We start from the raw sequence: 23,427 nt of genomic DNA, 5'->3' as shown, positions 1-23,427 counted from the left end.
ACACTATCGTCAACTCAATTCGTTCCAAATGTAGCGTCGAGCCACGATCGAGTAGGTAAGTTAATACCTACATCCTTAAGGTTCGTGGTACTCATAGAAATCTAAATAACAAGACACTAGAAGTCGTAAGCGTGCGTGACCTTGTCGCCACTCAGGTGATTTGCACATCACCAGTGCATTCGTCACTGTTCAGTTGCTCTGGAGACGTATGAGTGTATACATGGTGTTCAGCAATTCCCATTGCGGAAATTCTTCCACAAGTTGTAATTATACTTATAAAGGAATAATATTTCATCGGAAAATATTTTTTTTTAGAAATAATGCCGTTTTTCCTTAAAATTATAGAATATTTACAAGTATTACGAGTGTCACCATAGTAATCGAAATAACAATGAATGACACAGTCGACCATTCTTATTATCACGTTTGTTCGTATTGGAGCAAAAAGTCTCATATACTTAGGGATGTTATTCTAAAATAAACCGTAAATTCGTGCGTTAGGATACATATTCAAAAGCTTAATTTAATAGATAAGTTAGTTTTCACTAAAATCAAGCTGTCCAATAAAAGACATAGTTTACTTGTGTGTACTGTTTAGCTTTCGGTTTGAATGTGTTGATTTTGGCGACAGCGGTTTTCATACGAATTATGACATTATAGCACTTCTATGTGTCTTGTTATTTAGATTTCTATGGTGGTACTCATGATATTTTGCCTAACTATATTGCCTATGTATAAGAATAGTCGATGTATTTTATAGATATCGCAACATCGTAGATTTTTTTATCTTTGGATTTGCCGGTTATTTCAAGACTTTTTCTTCACCGATTGAAGCAGGGTGATAAATAAAAAATAATGATCAGATAAATTGAATGTAATCTCGATTCTCGACTATTAACTGTGGTGACAGATCCTAACCACAGAACATATTATATATACTCAGGGGAGATCCCGTAGACAGAGAATCCAATCCAACAAAGAATTGGTTTCTCTGTCTACGGGAGATCCTATCTACTGAATTATCTGCTGCTGCTGTAAAACATTGTAGGTACATATTATTATTGTACTCACTCCATTGAGGGTATTTCTTTAGAAATTTGCGGCACGAATTAAGGGGGGGGAGGGGAGGGAAAGGGAGGGGGGAGGTAAGAGGAGACCTCCTATAAAGTGGGGGGGTGAGGAAACCCCCCCTTCTATTTTTTTTTTATTTTTTTTTGAGATTATATTTATACTAGCTTACCGCCCGCGGCTTCGCCCGCTTTGACTTAAACCTAATAAATTATATACTAAAACCTTCCTCTTGAATCACTCTATTTATTAAAAAAAACCGCATCAAAATCCGTTGCGTAGTTTGAAAGATTTAAGCATACAAAGGGACATAGGGATAGAGAAAGTGACTTTGTTTTATACTATGTAGTGATGTAGTTAGAAATATAACGAAGATTATGGGCTTTCTTGACTGCTCCGGCGCTGCAGAACGTGGCGCTTGCCCCCGTGTACCTCGTTGCAGGCAGGCTGCCTGCTCCTCAGCACACGCGGGCGCCACGCTCCTCCGCGCCTCCGACTTTTTAAATACACTCTAGTGTATGACAGACAAGTACCACGTGGAATCGGGGTGGACAGATTCGGTTCTGTGATTAACAATTTGTGTGCAATATACTTACATACAATAAAAACATTTTTTTAAATAATTATTTTTCAAATCTTGTATACATGTTTGATACAATTTACAATGGCAATGAATGGATCCATTTTATTTATTTCCACCCATCGTCTCCACATATTCTATAATATTATCACCGAAGTTTGCTGGGTGGTTATAGTTATCTTTTTTAAAAAATCTTTTTACAACATGCCACTGGGACTCAAATGGGTCAGAGGCAACAAATGGGTTGTCTGGGTCTGAGTGATTAACTTTTTTATGAACATACCCATATTGCCCCAAACAATCATATGCTATGCTCGCCAATAACCCGTATGAATTGTTGTCCCCTCAGCAACATGCTTTTGAATGAACTATGGTTTTTAATATGTACATTAAGACATTTGTTATCTCTTTCAAACACAATTCTTGTAGTTTTGTCAATGTAACTCAAACAATTTTGAACATAATCTCAAAAATTAAAAAAAAGATTTCTCTGTAATTACACGTTTCCGCACGAAAAGCCGCTAATGTATGTTTCGGGGCATCATTATCGATCGATAAAAATTAAAATCGCGCCGAAATTCGTGCCGCACGTTTCTAAAGTCAACCCCCATTGAGTACTAACTCACTCTGAGTAAATTTGTTAAAATTAGAAAATTATTTGTGTTTGGGCCCAAAGTATGTTTTGTAACAACTAGCTTTTCGCCCGCAGCGTCAAAGGAAAACCCGCATGGTTCCCGTTTCCGTGGGATTTTCGGGATAAAAACATCATATGTGTTAATCCAAGTTACCTTATGTCGTTTCAGCAGTTTTTGCATGAAGGAGTAACAAACTTACATACAAACTTTCGCATATTATAAAATTTTATCATTGCCTGAGTTGTGACACGTTGTGATCAAAAACTGTTTCCAAACAAACAAACAATAACCACGATGTTGTTTGTCTTGTGTTTGTCACACGTCCAATCTATAAAGCGAGGTTTACACGGGTGACGGGTCGATTTTCGTCGTGCGGCTAGTCGCTTCATTTATCGCCTCATCCAGCAGCATCTCTAGCCTATACACAGGTGACTAAAATCGCACGCGGCTCGATCATTTTCTTATTGTTGTCAACCATATCTACATGCAGCGAGCGATCGCCTGCAACCTTAGATCAGTAATGATCTGCCTGCAACTGCTCGTTTTGCACGGTCGATTTTAGTCACCAGCCGCGGCCGGTCGCCATGCGGCCAAAGTCAGATGCTATCCAACTTTGGGGCAGGTAGGTGGTCCGTGGTTTTAGTGTCTCTTGACTCTTAAATTATCTGTCAATTATTATTAGGATATTATTAGGATTTTCATATCTAAAATCTGCATATATGTATATGGGAAATAAAACAAAACATTAAAATCAAATTTTGTATTTTTCGGTTTTATACTTATTACTATAACAATATTAAATACGCTTAGATCATTATATAATATAGTACATTACTTAGGCATCGTACTTATCTATAATTTATAAAAATTACGTTACCTATTTCAAAATAACTTGGCCAATAAATGCCGTCATCACAAAAATTAAAGTTTGCATTTTAAATAGGACTTAATTAACTTAGATATAATGTGTGAACTACATTATCATTTACTCTCTACCATATTCCCCCTAAATTGTCTTTTGTGAGCATTTTATACTATTGTTTACAAGAATAAAGCAAATATCATACAAAAGAAGTTTATGGACGCGATGAATTCTATTTTTGGCAACACATTTGGCTTTTGCCTCTTATTTAACAAATATTATTGTAAGAATATTTCGTAATAGTATCCCACAACACAGTAAAGTTCTCTAAAGGGCCTCTGCGTGTTGGATCCGTGTCCCCACGTAAGCCTTCCAAAGGACCGGGTACCTTCCTTATGATGGTACCCGAGTATTATGGATGAGTAGTAATAATAATAATCTAAATAATTTAAATAACAGCAAATATTAAATGTGTAGTTTCTATAATCGACGTAATTACACATCAAAAATAACATTTGCATGATTTTCTGAATAGAAACCGGACGTTGTAAATAACAAAAATATAGTGTAAGAAGTAGTGTCTAGTAGTGTCTTGCGTAGTTATTATGAATAAGTATAGAAACAAAATATAACATTTGCATTTACTGAGACAAAACCTTATAAAGTACAAAACATTTAATAAATATCCTTATTGCGGGCATGTAGAACACAACATTATAAACATTCCTCTTCTAAATTAAATGTATCACAATCTATTTGAACGGCCTACCCTTACATATCAAGTTAACAATTCCTACCTATTCCAAAAATTACGTATTACACTGCAAATGAAATATGAATGAATAAAATAAATACACAATAAATTGAGCCAAATATAATAATAAGCTTTAATTATATATGAGTCGCTGCCATTTGATTCCGAGTTCCGACCTAAAGAACAACTCGAGATTGTCTTCTCATAGAGTTTTTCTACCATAATTTCATTTCCATTAAGATTAACACTAGTTGGTGGTGGAATACAATGTCAGCATTATGTATATAAATGTGGACTAGAAGTTTAAGAGTGAAAATTGTAAATTTAAATCTAACCTATCACGATAGATGATGCTTAAATTTATAATAGTTGTTATACATGAATAATATAATAGATATATAAAAAGACAATTAGAATATTTATTTTAACATAGACAATATAGGTAGATAAAACACAAACAAAATACATAGAAATGATTTAAAATTATATTTAATAGTACTTAATTGTTTGAGTAAATGATAACAATGCGCACAAGGTATATTCTGTTAGGTCGATTTCTGTCTTACGTAGTATAAGTTTCATACAATCACATATGTAATTCACGAGTATATCTACGTAAGACAAAAAATAACCTTAAGTAGGTAGATAATTTAAATTAAATAGGAACATAATTTTTTGCACATCTTGTATCGAAAAATTTTCCTACTTAATATAAATATTCACATGTAAATGCAAACACAGAAAACAATTTACAATCAAGTTATGATTGAATTGTATTAGTTATAATGATAAACAGATAGTATGTTATATGAGCGCTAGCGGAAGACCGATGTGATAGTTTGAGCAGTTGATGTCAAGCATAATATAGTAACGTCTTCATACATGACCAAGTTAAATGAACACTGAGAGTCAATCACGAAAATTCCGCGTCATACGTTGGAATGCACTCGTTGGCTATCGTCGCCATAGTCAGTCGAAATTCACTGTTAACACAATTTAACAACGAAACAGTCATTATCGCCGTGGACACTAAAATAAAATTACGTTTAATTGCAGCGGGTTTAGCCTTTGCCCTCATTTGGGATTGTGATACAAACAGTAGCGGGTCTCAATCTGTCTGTGTGGTGGACACTCGCGAGGGTAGATTCATGTTTCTCTCCGGTGCGATTTATTTCGTCAGTCGTCGTGAGTTTACATTCGACGACGCGGTAGTTGCAGGTCGGCGACCCGCAATCAAAGTGTGATGGCACTGCGTTTGGGATGTCACCTATTTTCGACTCCTCTTTGAATGGTGGACAACTGAAAAATAACGAACCAATTAGTGCTGTGCAACAGTGCAGAAAAATCGTATATGTATAAGGTAAATATAGCAATTAGTGTGAACGCGCAGTAAAAGTTTCAGCCAAAATGTTGGAGTAGTTCTTATAAACAAGCTGTATTTGTGATTTTCATGAGTCTTCTTATTCAAATAATTAAATGAACATACCTTAAGGGTGGAGGTGTCGGCGACCGTGACAGGGGAAAACTGGCGACTTCTCTGGATATTGCCAAAGACTTTATTGACCCAAATGTTTGTTCAGGACTAAGAGGCGCACCGAGGATAGACGCCATGCCTCTGAAAAATTAAGATAGATATTAGAGAAATTTTAAGAAGAAGAAGAAGAAAAAAGAAGTTTTAAGAATTAATCTGCAAAGAAACTACTGAATATTGAGCAAGGTTTAGGACTTAGGTATTTATATTAATAAATTAGCTGAGTAGATCTATACATAAATTATACATATATCGCATTTCTTTGAGTTCTGTTTTAGTTATCAGTAGGTATGTATTCTGGTGAAAATTACTATCGCTTTATTATTTGATTGAAGTTAGTTCTTTTGCGTATTCTGATAAAGTATTGCAATATGTAATAAACTAATAAAGATACAAATTAGTATTGCATTAATTAATTAATATTCCATAATAAACTCACACAACAGAATCACTAGGAACTAAGAAGGGTAATGGAGGCGGGCACGGCGCGTCCGCCCTCGCTGGCGACGCGGGCTCCACGGATCGCGGGCAGCGTGGTGTCTCGCTCTCTTCCACCATGCCTAGCCAGCCGCGCAGGAACCGCCATAGACCGGTGGGGCTGCCTGTAAAAGAAAAAAAAATATTTGGCGCCATTTTTTAAATTTTTTTAAATGTCTTTGTAGAACTTTTCGATAGGTGTGGCAAGTTTGATTGATAAGTTTTAGACGTATTCGACCAAACAGGTCAATGCTGATAGGACTAAATGCTTTTTACAGCTTATTTAATATTTTACGGTATTATTTTGTTTTGTTTGAGGTTCTACAGAGAATATAAAAGTGTAGCAAATAAAGAGTCTTGTATTTGGACAAAAAACTTGTGATAATAACTTTATAACTTACGTGAGTATTTTCTACTATTTTGAGGGCTCAGTGGGTAGAAGTCCCCATGTATGGGACAGTGGAAAGCTAGGCGCCGTTGCCTTTTCTGTGCTGCACGCATCAATATGCACAATACTATTCCTGAAAACAAAAATCATAGTATTATTAAACGGTAAGTTAATAATTGTACGTTTTGCTATACGTTTGCTAAACATACAAAACATATTAATTAAAATGTTGTATTTTACAATGTTTCGAACACTGAAAAGAGAGCGTGATCACGAGCAAGCGTTTGACCACGTTTTGAATTATTTAAATACCTTAAACAAATTGGTATGCAGTTTTAATATTATATTGTTTCTATTTTATTCTATGTAAGATTATAAATGGGAAAATTAATTAAAAAGGTCACTTTGACGATATGGTGGTGATTGGTTTGATAATGACCTAAATTTAAGGTCTGGCTTACGGTTTAATTAGCAGTAATTAATATATACTAACAAGGGTATGGAAATTGTAATCAAACCCTTTTGAATGTTAATAATACATTATTCCTGAAATCGATTTGGTTCCAGTGGGACAAATGGAAGGTAGGTAAGGTTCGTAAGATCGTTTATTGGAACCAAAACTTCACTCAACTATGAAATAGATTCGGCTTCGAGACCCTCCAGACCCTGTTGTTTGGCCGTGTGCCAAACTTGAAACTACCTCGGAAGAACGGTTTAGTATAAGTACGTAGATATACCTACGAGATACGACATTGTGACGTCATGAACCAGTTACGTATAACAAAAATTTTTCAGTGATTTTTATGTTTATGTAGGTACTTGCCAACGTTATACCTATATACCACCCATAATCTACATACACTAATAGTGACTGACGCGCTTTTGAAGAGTCTTTTTTTGTTTCATTTATGTACGATCGTTTTGGAAACGGACCAAAAGCAAATCTTTTTGACGCTATTAAAGTTAAATAAATGATAAGAGTAGCACCTACGAAAATTAAGATTATTATTTTATTCTTTGCTATTGTTGACAATGTAAACATACCTACATGTTGTAAACAAAGCTACCTCGCTTATCTTTATGAATTTGACTGCGGCAACCAATATTGGCGGATTCCGTGAACGTGACTATTTGGCTATAAGTTTTATAAATTATGATACACTACTTCTTCGCACCATCAGTTTGAATTAGTTAACGCTGAAAAGGGCCAACTAGAGCTCCGAATCTTTTTCCACATCCATCATCAATATCTTAATTCTCATCCATTTCCTTTCGGTTATGGATGGTGGTTGTCGCTTATAGGCAACGCGCTCTAGGCTCTAGCATAAAGAAATGGAGTCATCAAAATTTTGAAATAAGATGTAAAATACTAACCAGCTATCGTCATAAGTGCGCCAGCAACAATGCAGACGGGGCCCAGCACGCGCGAGTTGCCCGTGAAGGCGATCCGCGCCGCATAGTGGTCAGGTTCCTCATTTTCACCGCAACCGCGATACGAAGCCGCTGTTGAGAATAGATTTATGTTAGATAGACTTAAATTAGCATAGATAATAAATAGTGATAGCTGTTTTGCATGCTTCAGGTCAAGGTATACTATTTTAAGAATCTGAATATTTCTGGAGAAAGCACAAAGGATGTTTAAATGTTTGGCAATATGAGATGTTTACTATTAGTATAGATGAAATATTGTTTGTTTTGTATTTTGAAAAAAAAAAACCATAATCCTAAGAGGTGTTTTTTATAAAGTTACAGTGTTTGAGTTATTGCCAAGTAGAGTTTAACGTCAAATTCAAATTCAAATTCAAATTCAAATTCATTTATTAATTGCTTGAACACGTACATTAGATGTTTTGTATTACAAAGTATTGCGTAACAGTGTTCGCCATCTGAACTGGCATGCAATCGTATAGTTTATAACATATTGATACATTAGAAAATTAATTTGACTTAATTAAAATACATTGAACTAATTCGATTAAATACCTAATAAAATTATGTCTAAATAATTATTCTAATGTCACAGTTTTAAAAAGTCAGCGTTTAAAAAAAAAATATACTTATATATAATAATAAATAATGATAATAAACCGATAATAGATATTTATATAATAATAATTCTCATGTCTGGGTAGAGAAAAACTCACGTCAGGTAGGTCCATCAAAAAAAGTTGATTACTTACCAGTGAGAACGCATCCCACAAGCATAAAAAGGAACCCAAATATTGGGAGAACGATTTGACAGTTGGCAGCCACGACGACACCGGCGACTGCTAAGCCACCTTCAACTTTTTCTACTCGAAGACGTGATATTGCAGGCGGACATCTGGGCTTTCCAACAGGGGCTCGAACTAGAGGCTCGCCAGGGGGCGATGTTGTCCTGTAAAGAAAATTATGCAATAAGTGAATAGGCTCAATCAGAAGACATTTTTGGTAAGTTATTGTTCAAAATGTTTAATAAAATATTTAAATTAAAAAATTCAAGCACCTCATATTAAAAATAAAAATGTTATTTACTTCAGCGAAATTGAGATTTGGGGTAAAAATCCTGTCTTTTTAATATTCTAACAGGAAAATTATGTATACTAAGAAATGTTTCTTTTGAATATTATGTCGCTTCTTGGAAATATGTTTTATGAAAAATTAATTATTCATAACGTAACCCTCTTTACGAATAATTTAATGGAAAATGACAATTTGTTAGATAAAGTTAGATAACGTGTTGTTTCTGTACTTTTATTGTACGCTTTCTAATACTGTTCTAGTGGTATACACAATACCTGGTATTGTGTATCTATTTGTGTTTTATTTATAAAACACAAATAGATACACAATATACACACACAATATTTGTGTTTTATAAATCCATTTGATTTTATGGCTCATAAAATCTCGAAGTATATTCTTGTCTTAGGAAGTTTCCACTTTCAAGCTTTCTTTTTATCTCATTTAGTTTTGTACAAACTGATTAACAATATGTTTATTGTTTATACGTTATTCGTAATGATCATAACGCAGTGTTCAAATAACTATAATGAGTTAACTGTTAAAGCGATTATTTTAATCCGCTTTAACAAGGATACGTTAATTGTTAATTTGCTGATTTGTGAAAACAAAACAGAAGGTTCTTAACCTTCTAGATTAATAATTGTAATACTAAGAAGTCAAATGTGCTGTGAATTTTAAAGATAAGTGAAAGAGAAATATTAGCATTAGGATTAATTGCTATCGCACGATGTACTCCAAGTTACACAATCTTGGCTCACTGAAAGAATCCTAATATAATCTTGCCTCGCCTTGAGATATCATTACGTGCTTGTGCGAAATGACACAATATTCTCGATATCTAATAACAACGGCACCCGCCCTGACTTTGTCTTAGTAAATCTATCAAATTTAATTCGCATCCGTTCAGCAGTTTACATCTATTTATGTACGTAAGAGTATATATTAAAATAGAGCGATTTAAAATAAAATAATAGCATGGATATTAAAGATTTAAAGAACATATAATAAATAATTAGAGGCTATTAATTTAATTGCAAATGCGCAAAAAACAAGATTACTTGCATGAAGCGGGATAAATATTTTACTGCACTGAAAATAATCGTGATTTAAGTTTAATCATATGTTTGTGTATTTAGAACAAATAAGAATACGCAACGGATGCGATTAAGGCGCAAGAATAATGTACAAAAAACTCGTTAAAGTCAGATTTACAAAAAGCAGAATGAAATCGTAAAACTGAAATAGTTCGCGATTTTGTGGGCATTGTTAGTCGCAACCGACGTATTATCGCTGCATAGTGAACAATTATCGATAAACAAGGAATACATTGGAAAATTTTCTTAAGGTTTGTACATATATTGTGCAATTTTATTAATAGTTAATAACTTTGAAATTTTGTTATCTGTACTTGCGACGATATTTTATGTTGGCTGAACGCTAACTAACATCTGATAGTTATTGCGTGACCTTTTTAACGTTTAGATTTCTCACACGCGACTTTGTCGACTTATAGCAGAAGTACCTATATAGATCGCATTACAGGCTTTCCTTGGCAAAGCTATGTAGGTAAGGTGTTCATTTCGTCACGTGAACACGTGAAATGAAACGTGATTGCTCTTACTAACTAATTCCGTGGTAATTCGGAATAGAGGACACATCTTTTTGGCAACATTTACTGTGAATTCTTCAGAATTTTCTGTAGTCATTTGAATGTATTCAGAATCAATTTGCGTTTTAAAATGTTAATGCCGAGTAATTTTTTTCGTTGCAAGTTATGGAGGCACATAAATTAGAAAGCAGAAAGAAAAATCCTTAATTTCTCGCATGTCAAGAAAGTCAGTGATTTTGAGATGATTTGATTTATGTGTGGGAAGCATTGATAAAAACAAAATAGCCGGTTTGAAGAGATAAAAAGATATTCGTGAGATTCATTTACTTATAGATTGTTAATTTCGCATATAGACCGTTGATCATATAAAAAAAAAATTCAAATGAAAAATTTTGCAACCTAAATCGATATCAAGGTTATGTAACAAGTGCTTTATATAATATAGGGTTCTATTCAAATAACAAGAAGGTAAAATAATTTCGTTTTTAGGTAACGTACTCATTTCTGAATCAGGCTCTACACGAATTTTCAGACTGATGCATTTTCCCAACTTTATCTCAAATACAGATTAAATGTTTCTAAAGAAGTACCTATAGTAATATGTACTTACAAAATACCTATAGTAATAACTGATACGTAGGGTCTTTATTTGTCTATAAGTAAATATCTATGAAATTATTTAAACGATGACCTTCATAAACACGAGTTTAAATAGTGTATAATTAAATAGATAATGCGTACAAATATTTGCATATTTATTCAAAGGTATGTGCTGTGTACCTACGTAAAATAATTTATTCCTACTAAATATTTAGAATGAATAAATCATTCATGTATTTAAATATGCCACGAGCGTATAAAATATAATAATGAGGATATGTTGTCATTTAAGGCATGATATTATAATACAATGGAAGATCTAAATGGTTAAGATATAATTGGTGTTATGTTATTTATATCCCATAAATGGCCGACTACTCTACGACTCTACAACCTAGTATCTAATTCTAATCTATGGTACAACTCAGCAACCAAACCAAATCCGAGGACCATACTATGATTTTTTTATGAAGGCTCCCGAACTGAATTTTCAGTAATATCATTATTAGACTTGATATTATTTATACAAGCTCTAATATGATTTCATAATTTAAAAACATTACGGGGTATTATTAATATGTGAAAATTATTTATTCATAATAATATTTGGATGTGCTGTCACAGTTTTACTGCATATAAAATATGCTCATCCCAATCTACGTATTATAATGACTTGTTAAAATGAATAACATGAACGGTAGCTACATAGGTACATGCTATGTGAATATACAACAATAGCCGCTTCGCTTAATTCACTTCCGCCGACTGTTTGTGACGATGTGCTCTTGTCACTTGGTGAATTGGTGACTGGTTTGTATTGGAGTAGGTACTAGGTATGTCATGTACAGCATTGTGCCAATACTCTAACGTTTTATGTAATTCACAACTGACGCAATACGACATATAAAGAAAATCATTAATCGCACAGTCATGCGTGTAATAAATACCTTATTGTAAGTGTATGTGGCATTTCGAATTTCAGCCAAAATGTTTTCTTGGACTATTCAAATCAGAAACTTTTTTTTTTGGTAGAGCGAAGTAGTACGCAAAATACAAACTATGGAATAAAATACTTATCTAATTGTATATTATTTGTGGACACAATTACATATTAGAGAAAGTAGAGATTTCGATCTCTACATTTTTTAATGAAATTAAATCCAATAATCGATCGATGTCGGTACAATATTGTAAACAGATATTTATTAATATTGATGAAAAAAGCGATAAAAAATAAGTATATGAAACTCGTATACTACGGGATATCAGATAAATGAACGTCGGGGCAACGAAAAGAATTTGTATTTTATTGACGGGGCTTTCAGGAATGGAGATTGATGGTGTTTACTCCGACCAAATATTACGCGTAATAACTTTGTTACTTTCAAGAAATTCAGATTATTTTTATTTTTAAGCATTTATTAATTGTTCGAGGTCAACTGAGGTCAAAAGTATAATGCATCTACTGTTGTATTGTTACGAGTTAGGTATCCTTTTATCTGGCATAAATGTTGTTGTTATACTTAGCACAGTGATGAAAATTAATTATTTCTTTTTAAGATTTGAGTACTAAAACTATTATAGAAGTCTTTCACCTGCAATTTTTTTCTTCATGATGATGAGTGATAACTTGCTAAATGTAACTCGGTTAATCTTATTAATTTAGCATATCTATTGTAGTGAAAACTAATTTGTGTAAAATAGAAAGTATATAATTAAGGTTGTGTGTAAAATGATAAAATAAATTGATGATTTATAAATTTTAAAATAAGAGTAGAGTAAAGTGGCAAGTGATAATATATAAAAGGCATCTGAGAGCTATTAAACAAAATTAGTATTTTAGTACAGTTTATGCAAATTAAAAGGGAATAGTTAATTGGTAAATGCCCTAAATCACTAGTACCGTACTGTTTCCGAATCAATGACTGTGATATCGAATTTACCGGCGGAAGCTGAATGCGGATGTTACGGTACATTTTTTACGATTTCTATTTAAATATAGATTTTTTACAAAGAGTTAACAAAAAGTATTTGTATTTGTACTGTTATTGTATTTGCAATGACAAACAATGATGCCAATAAACTAAAGTATATGTTTTTTCAATATTATCATAATCTTCAATCTCAATAACTTGATAAATAACTCCTTTGTTGATCTGAGTTAAGTGGAGCTTTTAGCATAGTTGTTTACAGTTTCCTAATTTCATTACCAAATTTCCATCCAAATAATACTATTTACCCTACCGAGTATATTTACCTAAAGTAGAATATATTTATCTAAATAATTTGGATTCCCAATTTCTAGGGCGTTGCTAAGTCAAGAATCTTTCATTAAAAGCCAAATCGATATCTACTAAAGTATCGAGATGCAGGCTCTGTTGTCACTCGGTATTCTCATTTTACACTAATATCGGCATTTTTCTGTAGCTGTCGAGTTTCGATGTAATACGAATGAAAGCTATTCCGAGTTTACGGCATTCGATAAAGAAACGAAAGAATTGTTACCAAATCAAAAATTCTTTGGAGATGTATCACGTAATCTCGGGGTATACAATATACATTTCGTAGACGTTTTTTGATACAAGAGATCTTCAATTTCAAATATAAAATGAAACAATGCGTCTAACGTTTACTGTCCACAAGTAAGAATGCGAATTGCGATATGTACAGGAATTCCTTTTGATGATTTAATTATAAACTCTCAAAGAGTCAAGACTCGGTCGCGTAGTTAAAATAATTGCATCGTGGGAACATAATTATTTTCATTTAAAACTGATATCCACAATAATGTAATACGTGCTTCTTTACTGTTATAATAATGTTCAAAAGAGCAACTATGGAGTTTCTTGCCGGTTCTTCTACATTGATACTGCTTTCCGAATCGGTATGGTAAATGTTAAAAATATGTTATTACGATTTAAAAGTGCTTCTAGAAGTCTAATTGAATACATAAATGTTTTGAGTTTGAGTTTCAAAACAAACTGGGATCATTGCCACCGCTAATAACGGATAAGTATTTTCAAATTGTCCAGCTATAATCGTTTATAATTAGGAAAAGTGAACGCAGACGCGGCCACCGCTCAGGCGCTCACAGCTATTTATTCTGGTCGGCAGGGGGCATTATGTATCAACGTGTGAGACCAGACAGTTCAGAAATAGTACGTCCCCCACACAAATTGAGTGACAAGGGGACTTTGAACGGTCATATCCTGCCATTTAGTTTGGTTGCAGACGTTTGAGGCTAAAAACGATGTCAATGATTTCATCGATTTATTGTAATGGCATTTAACTGCATTGTCTTGTAAGAAAATAAAATTAGTTCTTGGAATTGTACAACACATAATATTCAGTTATTTTTATAAATATTGTTGACCTTTGTTATGTTCAATCGTTTTATGATGTCACGAAGTTTTAATTTATATTCTAAGAAAAATAGGGGACAGAATGAAGCCAACTTATGTGAGGATATGTAATAATTATTGAGGTTTTAATTCGCGTACAGACGGAAGTTCCGCTCATTTGTTACAAACAGATTTCCTTTTTCAACGGAACTCGTCTCGTGTACAGAATGTCAATGATGCCGGTCTTCCTTTGTTATTTGATCGCGGTTAAGTGGACAGCATATTTATATCATACAGAAAAAAAATTTGATACTTATATAACAATTTTAAATATTTAAATGATTCTATAAGTATATGATGAAGATTTTTTTTACAACAATATATTATGATGTTGCTGTATTGATAGATACCTTACAGCAAAGCATTACATTGTTTACTTTTTCAATTTGAAGTGAAGTAAGATTAGAAAACCTTTGCTTACAAGTTACAGATTGTCTTTGCGTCAATAAAAACGTCAATCAAATAGGTAATTGCACTAAAGAGATTCTTATTACTCACGATATTTAACTTTATTCTACGGCGCTTGGTTATGTATTACGTCATGATTCATGAACCTAGTCATCTTTCTTTGAAGAATAATCTTAGATGTTTAATGTATATCGTGATATATTTATTAAGTATATCTAATAGGTATTGTGTTTAATTGCCGACAATAGTATCTAAAATTTATAGTATTATTGTAAACAGCACTACATGTACCTAACTTACGATACATTTCGGAAATTTATTTTAAATGTCAAAGGTCACTGAAACATTTACATAAAAGTTACGTCTGTTAGCACGTTCGCGTTATATTGGTTGCCAATTGCCCATAAAACTGACACTATGCATGTCAGTGGTTTCCGTATCTCAAGTGATCGAGAGTTGTTCTGCAATGGATAATATACCTAAAGTAATCTGTGAATGTGAGTACTTATAGAAACTTGGGCATTAGCTTATAATATATTTGGAAAAAATCCTTTGCTATCTATGATTACTTTTAAATAGAGATTATAAGCTGTAAGACGCAGCCAGCAAGTGCAGCGGCGCGGAAACGGTGCAAGTTCAACGGACTATGTCCCGTTGTGGCCCACATTAGGTATACGCCTTAAGAAGCTGATTAAAGATACGACGCTAGTTAAGCTTATATATATAATCCTATACACTTAAATACTTATCGGATCAGACAAACTAGTTGATTGTATAAGAATATCAAAGAAGGGATCTACAATTGCTATAAGCCATAAGCCAGTATTCTATTTTCGATTTTTCGCATTCATAATTTGATTGTGTCGAGACTGGAGTATCTACGTCGTTATTTTCAGAGATATATTTGTTTTTAAAATAACCTTGTGATGAATTGTTGACCTTTGTTGTTAACGAGTTAGCACGCGAATTTTTTTTAATTTCCTAAACAAATTATTTGAATAATATTTTTATAAACAGTTATGATTGCACGCTATTATAATTATTACGTTCTTATAAAAGCAATGTTAATACCTACGTATTGCATAATTTACGGTTTATATCCGATTTACTGTAGATGTTATACATGTTTACGAAAAATACCGTGTAAATCACCAATTAGTTATTTTAGGCGTCGGAACTCGGAAGTCAGAACTACGTCAAGTCCTTGAGGTTTTTTTTGGAAGCAACAAATGTATTTCTAAACGATTATTATAATGAGAAAACATTAAATTAAAAAGCTTTATATGTATATCTATTAAAACAATAACTAAGTAAAATGTCTCATCATTATTGAATATTACTTATAAAAGATTTAATATAAAATAATCGAATCATTTGTCTAGTTTTATAATTATTAAAACGATGTCCTCTGTGACGTGTAGTAATTCTGTAATTATATTATACGACTAGCCGCTTATCCCGGCTCCATCTGGTTCACCCGGCTTATAATAAAATGAAATATAGCCTTTGTCACTCAGTAGTCAGGATAAATGCAGCTTTCTGCTGGTGAAAAACTTTTGTAATCGTTCCAGAATTGGAAGTACATATTGAATAAGAAGACTCAAACAATTCCTCCTTAGAATATTGGTGAAGATATATAATAAAATGTAGTTTCACTTATATTATTGACTTTAATTTTATAAGTAACGATTGTTTACTTTGCTGTGGCATCGTTGACAAATTCATTAGTCTAAAATGACTGAATTCTGAAACACATTATTTAGGCTTGTATTTGACATGTAATTTATTATTGATAACAGTTTATTACTTAATTTTATAGAAGCGTACAAGTATATGTGTAGATTGTAGGTATGTTAAAGCTTTATGATTAATGTAACTATTTTACGATATAATCAAATAATTTTGATCATTTCATGAAAAAACCGCGCGTTTAGTTGGCCATATTGTGAAACGATTTCTTATCATTGATCTGCTCAAGCCACATCATGATGTGGCCAAACTAAATTGGCCATTTCATGAAATGCGACCATTTTGTGAAATGATCGATCATATCATGAAATGAGCAAATCTACGATATGGCCACGACATATACATAAAAATATACATTAAGAGGGTATTAATCTCCGCATTGATATAATTGAAATTGGAAATGGCATCGATCGTCACTATTGTCGTAAATAAGACGGTGAGAAATAGATTTTCAGCATGAAATTGCAAGGTCTTTGAACCTTGAATTTTTTGCTCCCAATATTATTCATGATAGAATAACTTGTATAAGCTTGTTACATTTAAAGTTCTATAGGTTATTGAATACTCATTTACATACGTATCTAGAATAAAATATTTGAGTAAGTAGTATCTAGCATTTATATAATGCAGAACAAGCACGCAGTATAGTTTTTAGTTTACTATAGTACTTTTGAAGTAACTATCTTGAAGTCTAATTCGGTTTCAAAATTCTTTACAATATCCAACCAATCTTATGATCGAAAACATATTTAGCAAACTAATATATGACTTCTTGTTTATGTTTTACCAGCAGCTTTATCTTTGTTTGAGTTTCCCCAAATATTCCGAAGAACTCCATCGTCACTTGTTATAGTTGTTGCGTAATCCTCTTACATCGATTTGATAACTACAAGACATAGAAAAGGAAAGCGCGTGCGGGGCGCGTTTAAAAATTCAAAAGTAACTAGGTACTTTATCATATTACAGAGTATATATGAATTTATTGTTCTTGTAGGGGTGAAGTGCTTTGACATTTGAATTTGTGGTCAAGAGTGAAGGCTATCTTCTCCGTAAACAGAATTAGGTCATGATGCGGCCATAGAAACGGCTTTGAGAATATTTATGCGATACCGACAGCTGTAGTACCTACTAAACCTTGCTTTCCTTTAAACTAGCAATAGCGAAACAGTAATAATTTTCATTTATTCATTACTTTATCCCTACTAATATTATAAATGCGAATGTAACTCTGTCTGTCTGTTACGCTTTCCCGCTTCAACCTCTCAACCGATTTTGATGAAATTTGGCACAGACAATCTTTAGACCCTGAGAAAGAATATAGGCTACCTTTTATTGCGAAATATGTACCACGGGCGAAGCCGGGGCGGACCGCTAGTAAATAATATACAATAATTATGATTCATAGGGGATAAAATTTATTACGTTTTGTAGCAATAACAATTCGGTTAATGAATTAGTCTTACATTATTAATTGTTTATGTCTAGAGGTAATTGCGTGACTTTATTTTTTAAATATTTCATTATTTTGTAAATACAACATGCTTGTCATATTATGTTAAACGTATCTTAAACAAAACACAACTTATTCTTAAATTAACAAGTTCGCATGAGTTATCAGCTGAACTCAATGTTTGTACATACATTTTTATATCTCTTGCTAATAATAGAATGACGTAGTTTAGTAAAAATATGTTCTATATGTAATACACATTATATAGACAATGCTTCACTGTATCATTGCTGAGATATTCCAGTTATTGCTAAAATGTTTACCTATGTGTCACAAACTTAAAAATGTCTTGAGCATTAGTTCGTTGTGTTTTAAGAAAGTCATGTTAGAATCTACGTGTCTGTGTCATATAACATTTAGAGCTAGGTAATCCAATATAGGCATATACCTACAAATTAGGTATGGTATTCCGTATAAGTAAATTAAAACTATTTCTGTTATTGATTGTGCTTCTACTAGTAGTTCCTTTATGAAGTGTAGTATGAAGTAGTAGGCCTAGACGTAAGTAGGTAAGTATGTACAATAAAAACTAGTCTAATATTCAATTTTGCATTGTAAAGTTGACCCGTGTCAAGATATTAAAGTAGTACATGCTATATTGTTAGCAAGGCTTTTGTTAACAGAAGAATAAGCCTGTCCTACTTCATACGTTCCAACTAACTTTCTGTTATAATGACTCTCATTATCTTGTAAATTATTCTATATAATTTTTCTACGGGCATAAAGCCTTTGAAATTATAACGATACGCTATAATTTAAATTTTAAGAAAGCACGAACAATATTAACAATAATTTTAATGCATTATTTTATTATTTATTTATTCCTTCAGAAATATGAAACGTCATCATAACAATACATGTGTTATACAAATTGTATTGTATCTTTCCAATAGTTGATATAGAGCGGCAATGAGTAATAACTAATAACGAATAACATGTTATTATGTATAAAAATATAACACAATACACATGTTTCTACATTACACATTATTTTATTGTCAGTACAATAAAATTGAAACAAAGCCTTTACGTTATCTCTTACCAATAACACAGAATAATAACTAGTAGCCAATAATAATAAGTAAGTAGCCACGTTTCAGAATGTATGAGTTCGATAGATTGTTGCTGCGATAAACTCAACACAATATAGGTAATAAAGGATACTTAGATCATTGGTTCTAGTTATTTCCATTTGCGTTGTTGCCTGTAATAGCGGCATCCGGCGCACTACAGCGGATGTGGGATCCAACCCAGATGAGTTTATTTGTGCACTCTATGTCATTACGAACCCTAATAATAAAATTTACAAGCTGTTATATTGACAAACTGTGTGTTAGTTTCAGTTATATCTTAGAACATTAAAATGTTTTTTTAATGGTAACACTGAAACAAAGCATGTAATTTTTACTTAGTTAAAATGTAGTAACAATTTAATAATCTCTTTATGTGCATTGTTGTTTACTACGTGATATGAAAAAGTCCACATAATTACGTATGAACATTGCCCTATTTCAGGAGCTACAGGCGTTGTCGTTAACCCACAAAGAAAATTTTTTGCGTCATCAGCAAAATTGTCGACGTTTTTTGAACATTTTCTTAGGCATCATTTTTTGGCAGGTCAATCTTTTCAATCACTTGCTGTTACTGAAAATAGGCTCTTTTTGAAGCGATTCAATGAATTCTCGGATTATTGTACCTATTTATTTGTAAGTATGTACTCACTTTTACTTAAAAAATATTATATAAAATAAACTGTACAAATCAACGCTGCTGACGTGCGTTAATTAATTAAAAATAAAAGTATGATCCATCTAAATTTTAAATATATCAACTAAGACTTAGCTTTAACTTTTTTATGATAGGTATATTTAAATAAGATAAGAATTTAAAGAATGTACCTAATAGAAAGTTAATATTTGATAAAATTCATAATTAAGAACCTAGTTTAAAAGCTCATTAAAGCCATACAATTGTTAGGTCTCGGTCGAACATATCACATAACATGTCTTTTGTCAATTGTCCGTATTTATATGTTTTCGGTAAGCGTATTAATGCGGATTTAAGGTGGATATGCCATTAAAAAGATTAAGATTTGGAGAATATCTTTAAATTGGTATTTGAATTAGTTACTTCGCGCGTACTTGGGGTTTCTACGTTTATTATTATTTTATTAGTAATATTATATGAGTGACCTAAGAGTGATGCAATACAAGTGTTGATCTAAGATCTTCGCAGTTCTGATAATATAATGGCTTTTTAAAATAAAATAATATTATGACAAAGCAGAATATATTTTCATACTCTACCCGTTAGGTGTAAGTATTTCAATGATTCAGTCTGACCTAAGAAATTATTTTTCATTCGTCCCAGTATATTAATGCAAACTTTTAGTAGGTCTCTCGGGTGGCTCTTTGTGTATTCATTTTTCTAAAGATTGCATGTGAATATACTTCCCTCTTCAAGATATTTTTAGTCAGGCGTAGGTATTCTCAGACTTTGTACTACTCGTGATGGACTTGATGTAAAAACGTATTTTTATTTCGCGAAAATTTTCTTTCAAGTTTTCATGAAATAAAATATACATGTAGAAATATTGTGATAATTTCCGTCGTCGATCGAATTTAGTTTATGGACAAATGACAACATGACAACAGGACAAAATTTAAACAACTTTACAAGTAGATAATGTTATTAAAATTATTTTAACAATAAATAGAAAAAAAAATTTTCATCCAGCTTCTAAGTCATAATATTGGTACATATTTCATTTAATCTGAAGTTCGCTTTAGCTTTTAAGCTTACAATGCTGTATTTGCTGAAAGCTTTATTCGAGTACCACTCAATAGTCGGTTAGGTAGAGTCCTGAGGGAAATACTAACTGGAGTTCTATTAGGTAATTTTTAAAAGAGCGAGTCTCAGTTGGTATAGGTAGGTACGTATTGTATCCGGAATAATGAAAATGTTTCCCAATTGGATACGTTATTTTCATGTTTTTTTATTAACAGTCGTTTCTCGATGTAGACGATAATTGTTTGCATTTTGGCAAATAAATTTCTGAGTTATTTTATGTTTCGATCATTCATTATACATCATACATTCAATAAAATTGTAAGAGCGACTGAGATTTCAGAAATTAATATCGTACGAAAATATATAGGTAAGGTATTATATAATAACATTTCTTATTTATGTAATTATAAGCTTGAAAATATAATGTGTCGCGTGTATATTGTACAAATAACCCAGTATAAAAGCTTCAATTAAAACATACCTACGTTATGTTACCTTCGTGCCCTATGCGCTCTATCCATTAGCATAACTGAGACTTTTATGTAATTAGCCATGTTACATACTTATGTTATGTATAGGGTTTCTTGATCTTATTAAAAATGCAAGACTATACAGCCGATTGACTATAAATACATCATCAGCACGTGGCGTGACGATTGGAATATTTTCGACGAGCTATTATTAACTATTAAGCCTCGCCATGAGAGAATTTCGACAATTTTGTCTTTTATGACGTCGTAATGTCGCGCGTTTTCAATAAATGATTTATAAATGTTGTCGTGACTTGACGTAATAATGCGATGAATTGTTAAACATTAGCGTGCTAAAGGAGCGATCTTAAGCGGTATTATATCGGAATAAGTCGTTTTGCGTGAAAGCCGTGACCCAAGCCGAAGGTCGGGACCGTGGCAGTCAGAGATGTTTCCTTCACCATAAACTAAACACGAACATATTATAATAATTTAGCGGCTAATTATTAGTTGCAGACATTTGCGGATTGCTGTTTAGAAAGCATGAAATACCAACGACGGGTGATTCGTCAGAATTTACACATAGGTAACAAACATTTAAGGTCAAATGTTTTTAACTTTTTAGCAAAAACTGTAAAGGAAAGACAATAGAACATATTGTCGTAACTCGTACGCTTTTTACCATCGAATATTATGTGAATTTTGAGTAGAATAGTTGTAATTATAAGTATGATGTTATTAAAATTATTATGTTATTAATTATTTTAGGAAACTTATTGGTATGAATCCATTTAATTTAGAGTTTAGAGAATCACATGGGATACATAAATTTAAACTTGATAGGATCATAAATATTTATTACGAACGTGACGTTTATATCATCATTGTGCAAATATTTGTGGAAGCTGATTAATAGATGAGATGATGTATGCATTTTAAATATAGCATAAACATTGCAGGTTGCGCATCTTTAAAAGCAGATTGTGTATTTTGTACCGTTTTAAATATTTAAAGTAGGTATAAAGGAAATACATCAAAGGACGTAATTTACTTTACCTTGTGAAATTTTGATGTTTATCAATTTAAACAACTATGGCAAATCGTTCAAACTTTATAACCTTAGTATGAGCTATTTGCATATTATTGCAATTAACATGCAACAAAATAAATCTAAAAACATTCACGTTTAAGTACCGCATTGAAAATGAAAAGCTGCATACAGCAAAGTTAATTCACTTTTCACATTGCCGTATATACACACCAATTAATTATTGTTGGTGAATGCACATGAAAATTATCCTGGGTGTTGCAAGGCTCGTTCCTCGGTAGGTATTAAAATTTTAATGACGTCTGCGATTCTTTTGTGAATTTATGTTTTGAGTTGAAGTGCTTGAAAGTTCATGTTTTTATAATTTTTTTTCGAAAGTCTGCGCGATTTTTTTATAAAGCCAAATATGAATTCATAATTTGCAATAATTAAAAGTACTCTGTCGTTAATAGGCTCATACAATATAATTTAATATATCCTACTGTATCTACTCTGAGCTACTAACACGGGGAACACAATTTTTACATGCCTCTTACTCTATTGTTTAAATATTTCTAAATATATATCGCGTGATAGAGTAAAATTTCTAAACGATTTCTAAAACAATCATTTCTGTTTATTGCTTCGAGACAACTTATGTAAGTAAGTATTGTACCGCATTATTTTGTGTAATGATTATAGCAGCAGCTTATTTAAGTGTTGCGACTTTATTTTATTTATATTCTTATAAAATACCTGTTGGCATACAACAAAAACCTCTTTCCAGTGTATCATTGCCTAAATATGTCTGGCGATACAACAAAAAATAAACAGGATTTTCGTACAAAATGTCGGTTCGTTGACCCAATGCAAATGGTACCTGAATCGATTAATTCGTAGTCGGTCTATAAAAGTGTAATTCATTTGTATATCTAAGAGCCCATATACATACATCATTGCGCATTAATATATGTATATGATCGCACCCTAATCACTGAATGACACGCATATTAATTAATTTAATTCGATTGTACCCAATTTTTATACTTATACCTTCGTAATA

General features: G+C 32.3%; 1 protein-coding gene across 2 annotated transcripts in view; it reads right to left on the bottom strand.

The window, feature by feature from the left end:
• Positions 1-3,028: 3,028 nt before the first annotated feature.
• LOC149905338 (uncharacterized) overlaps positions 3,029-23,427 on the bottom strand; it is a 39,314-nt gene continuing 18,915 nt past the window's right edge. For both annotated transcript variants that reach the window (XM_090106276.1, XM_090106277.1), the window contains exons 2-7: positions 8,476-8,672; positions 7,670-7,798; positions 6,309-6,428; positions 5,870-6,032; positions 5,386-5,514; positions 3,029-5,198 (exon numbers count right to left, since the gene is read on the bottom strand). In XM_090106276.1, the coding sequence (XP_089962402.1) occupies positions 4,961-5,198; positions 5,386-5,514; positions 5,870-6,032; positions 6,309-6,428; positions 7,670-7,798; positions 8,476-8,672 (976 nt within the window). In that variant the 3' untranslated portion in view covers positions 3,029-4,960. The remainder of the gene's footprint in view (positions 5,199-5,385; positions 5,515-5,869; positions 6,033-6,308; positions 6,429-7,669; positions 7,799-8,475; positions 8,673-23,427) is intronic.

This window comes from Colias eurytheme, chromosome 10, assembly GCF_061535395.1.
Source record: "Colias eurytheme isolate Ceu_HAF_F1 chromosome 10, ilColEury1 Martin Lab GWU primary, whole genome shotgun sequence".
NCBI classification, from domain to species: Eukaryota; Metazoa; Arthropoda; class Insecta; order Lepidoptera; family Pieridae; genus Colias; species Colias eurytheme.
The sequence above is the reverse complement of the archived record's forward strand: the minus strand, read 5'-3'. Positions and strand labels throughout refer to the sequence as shown.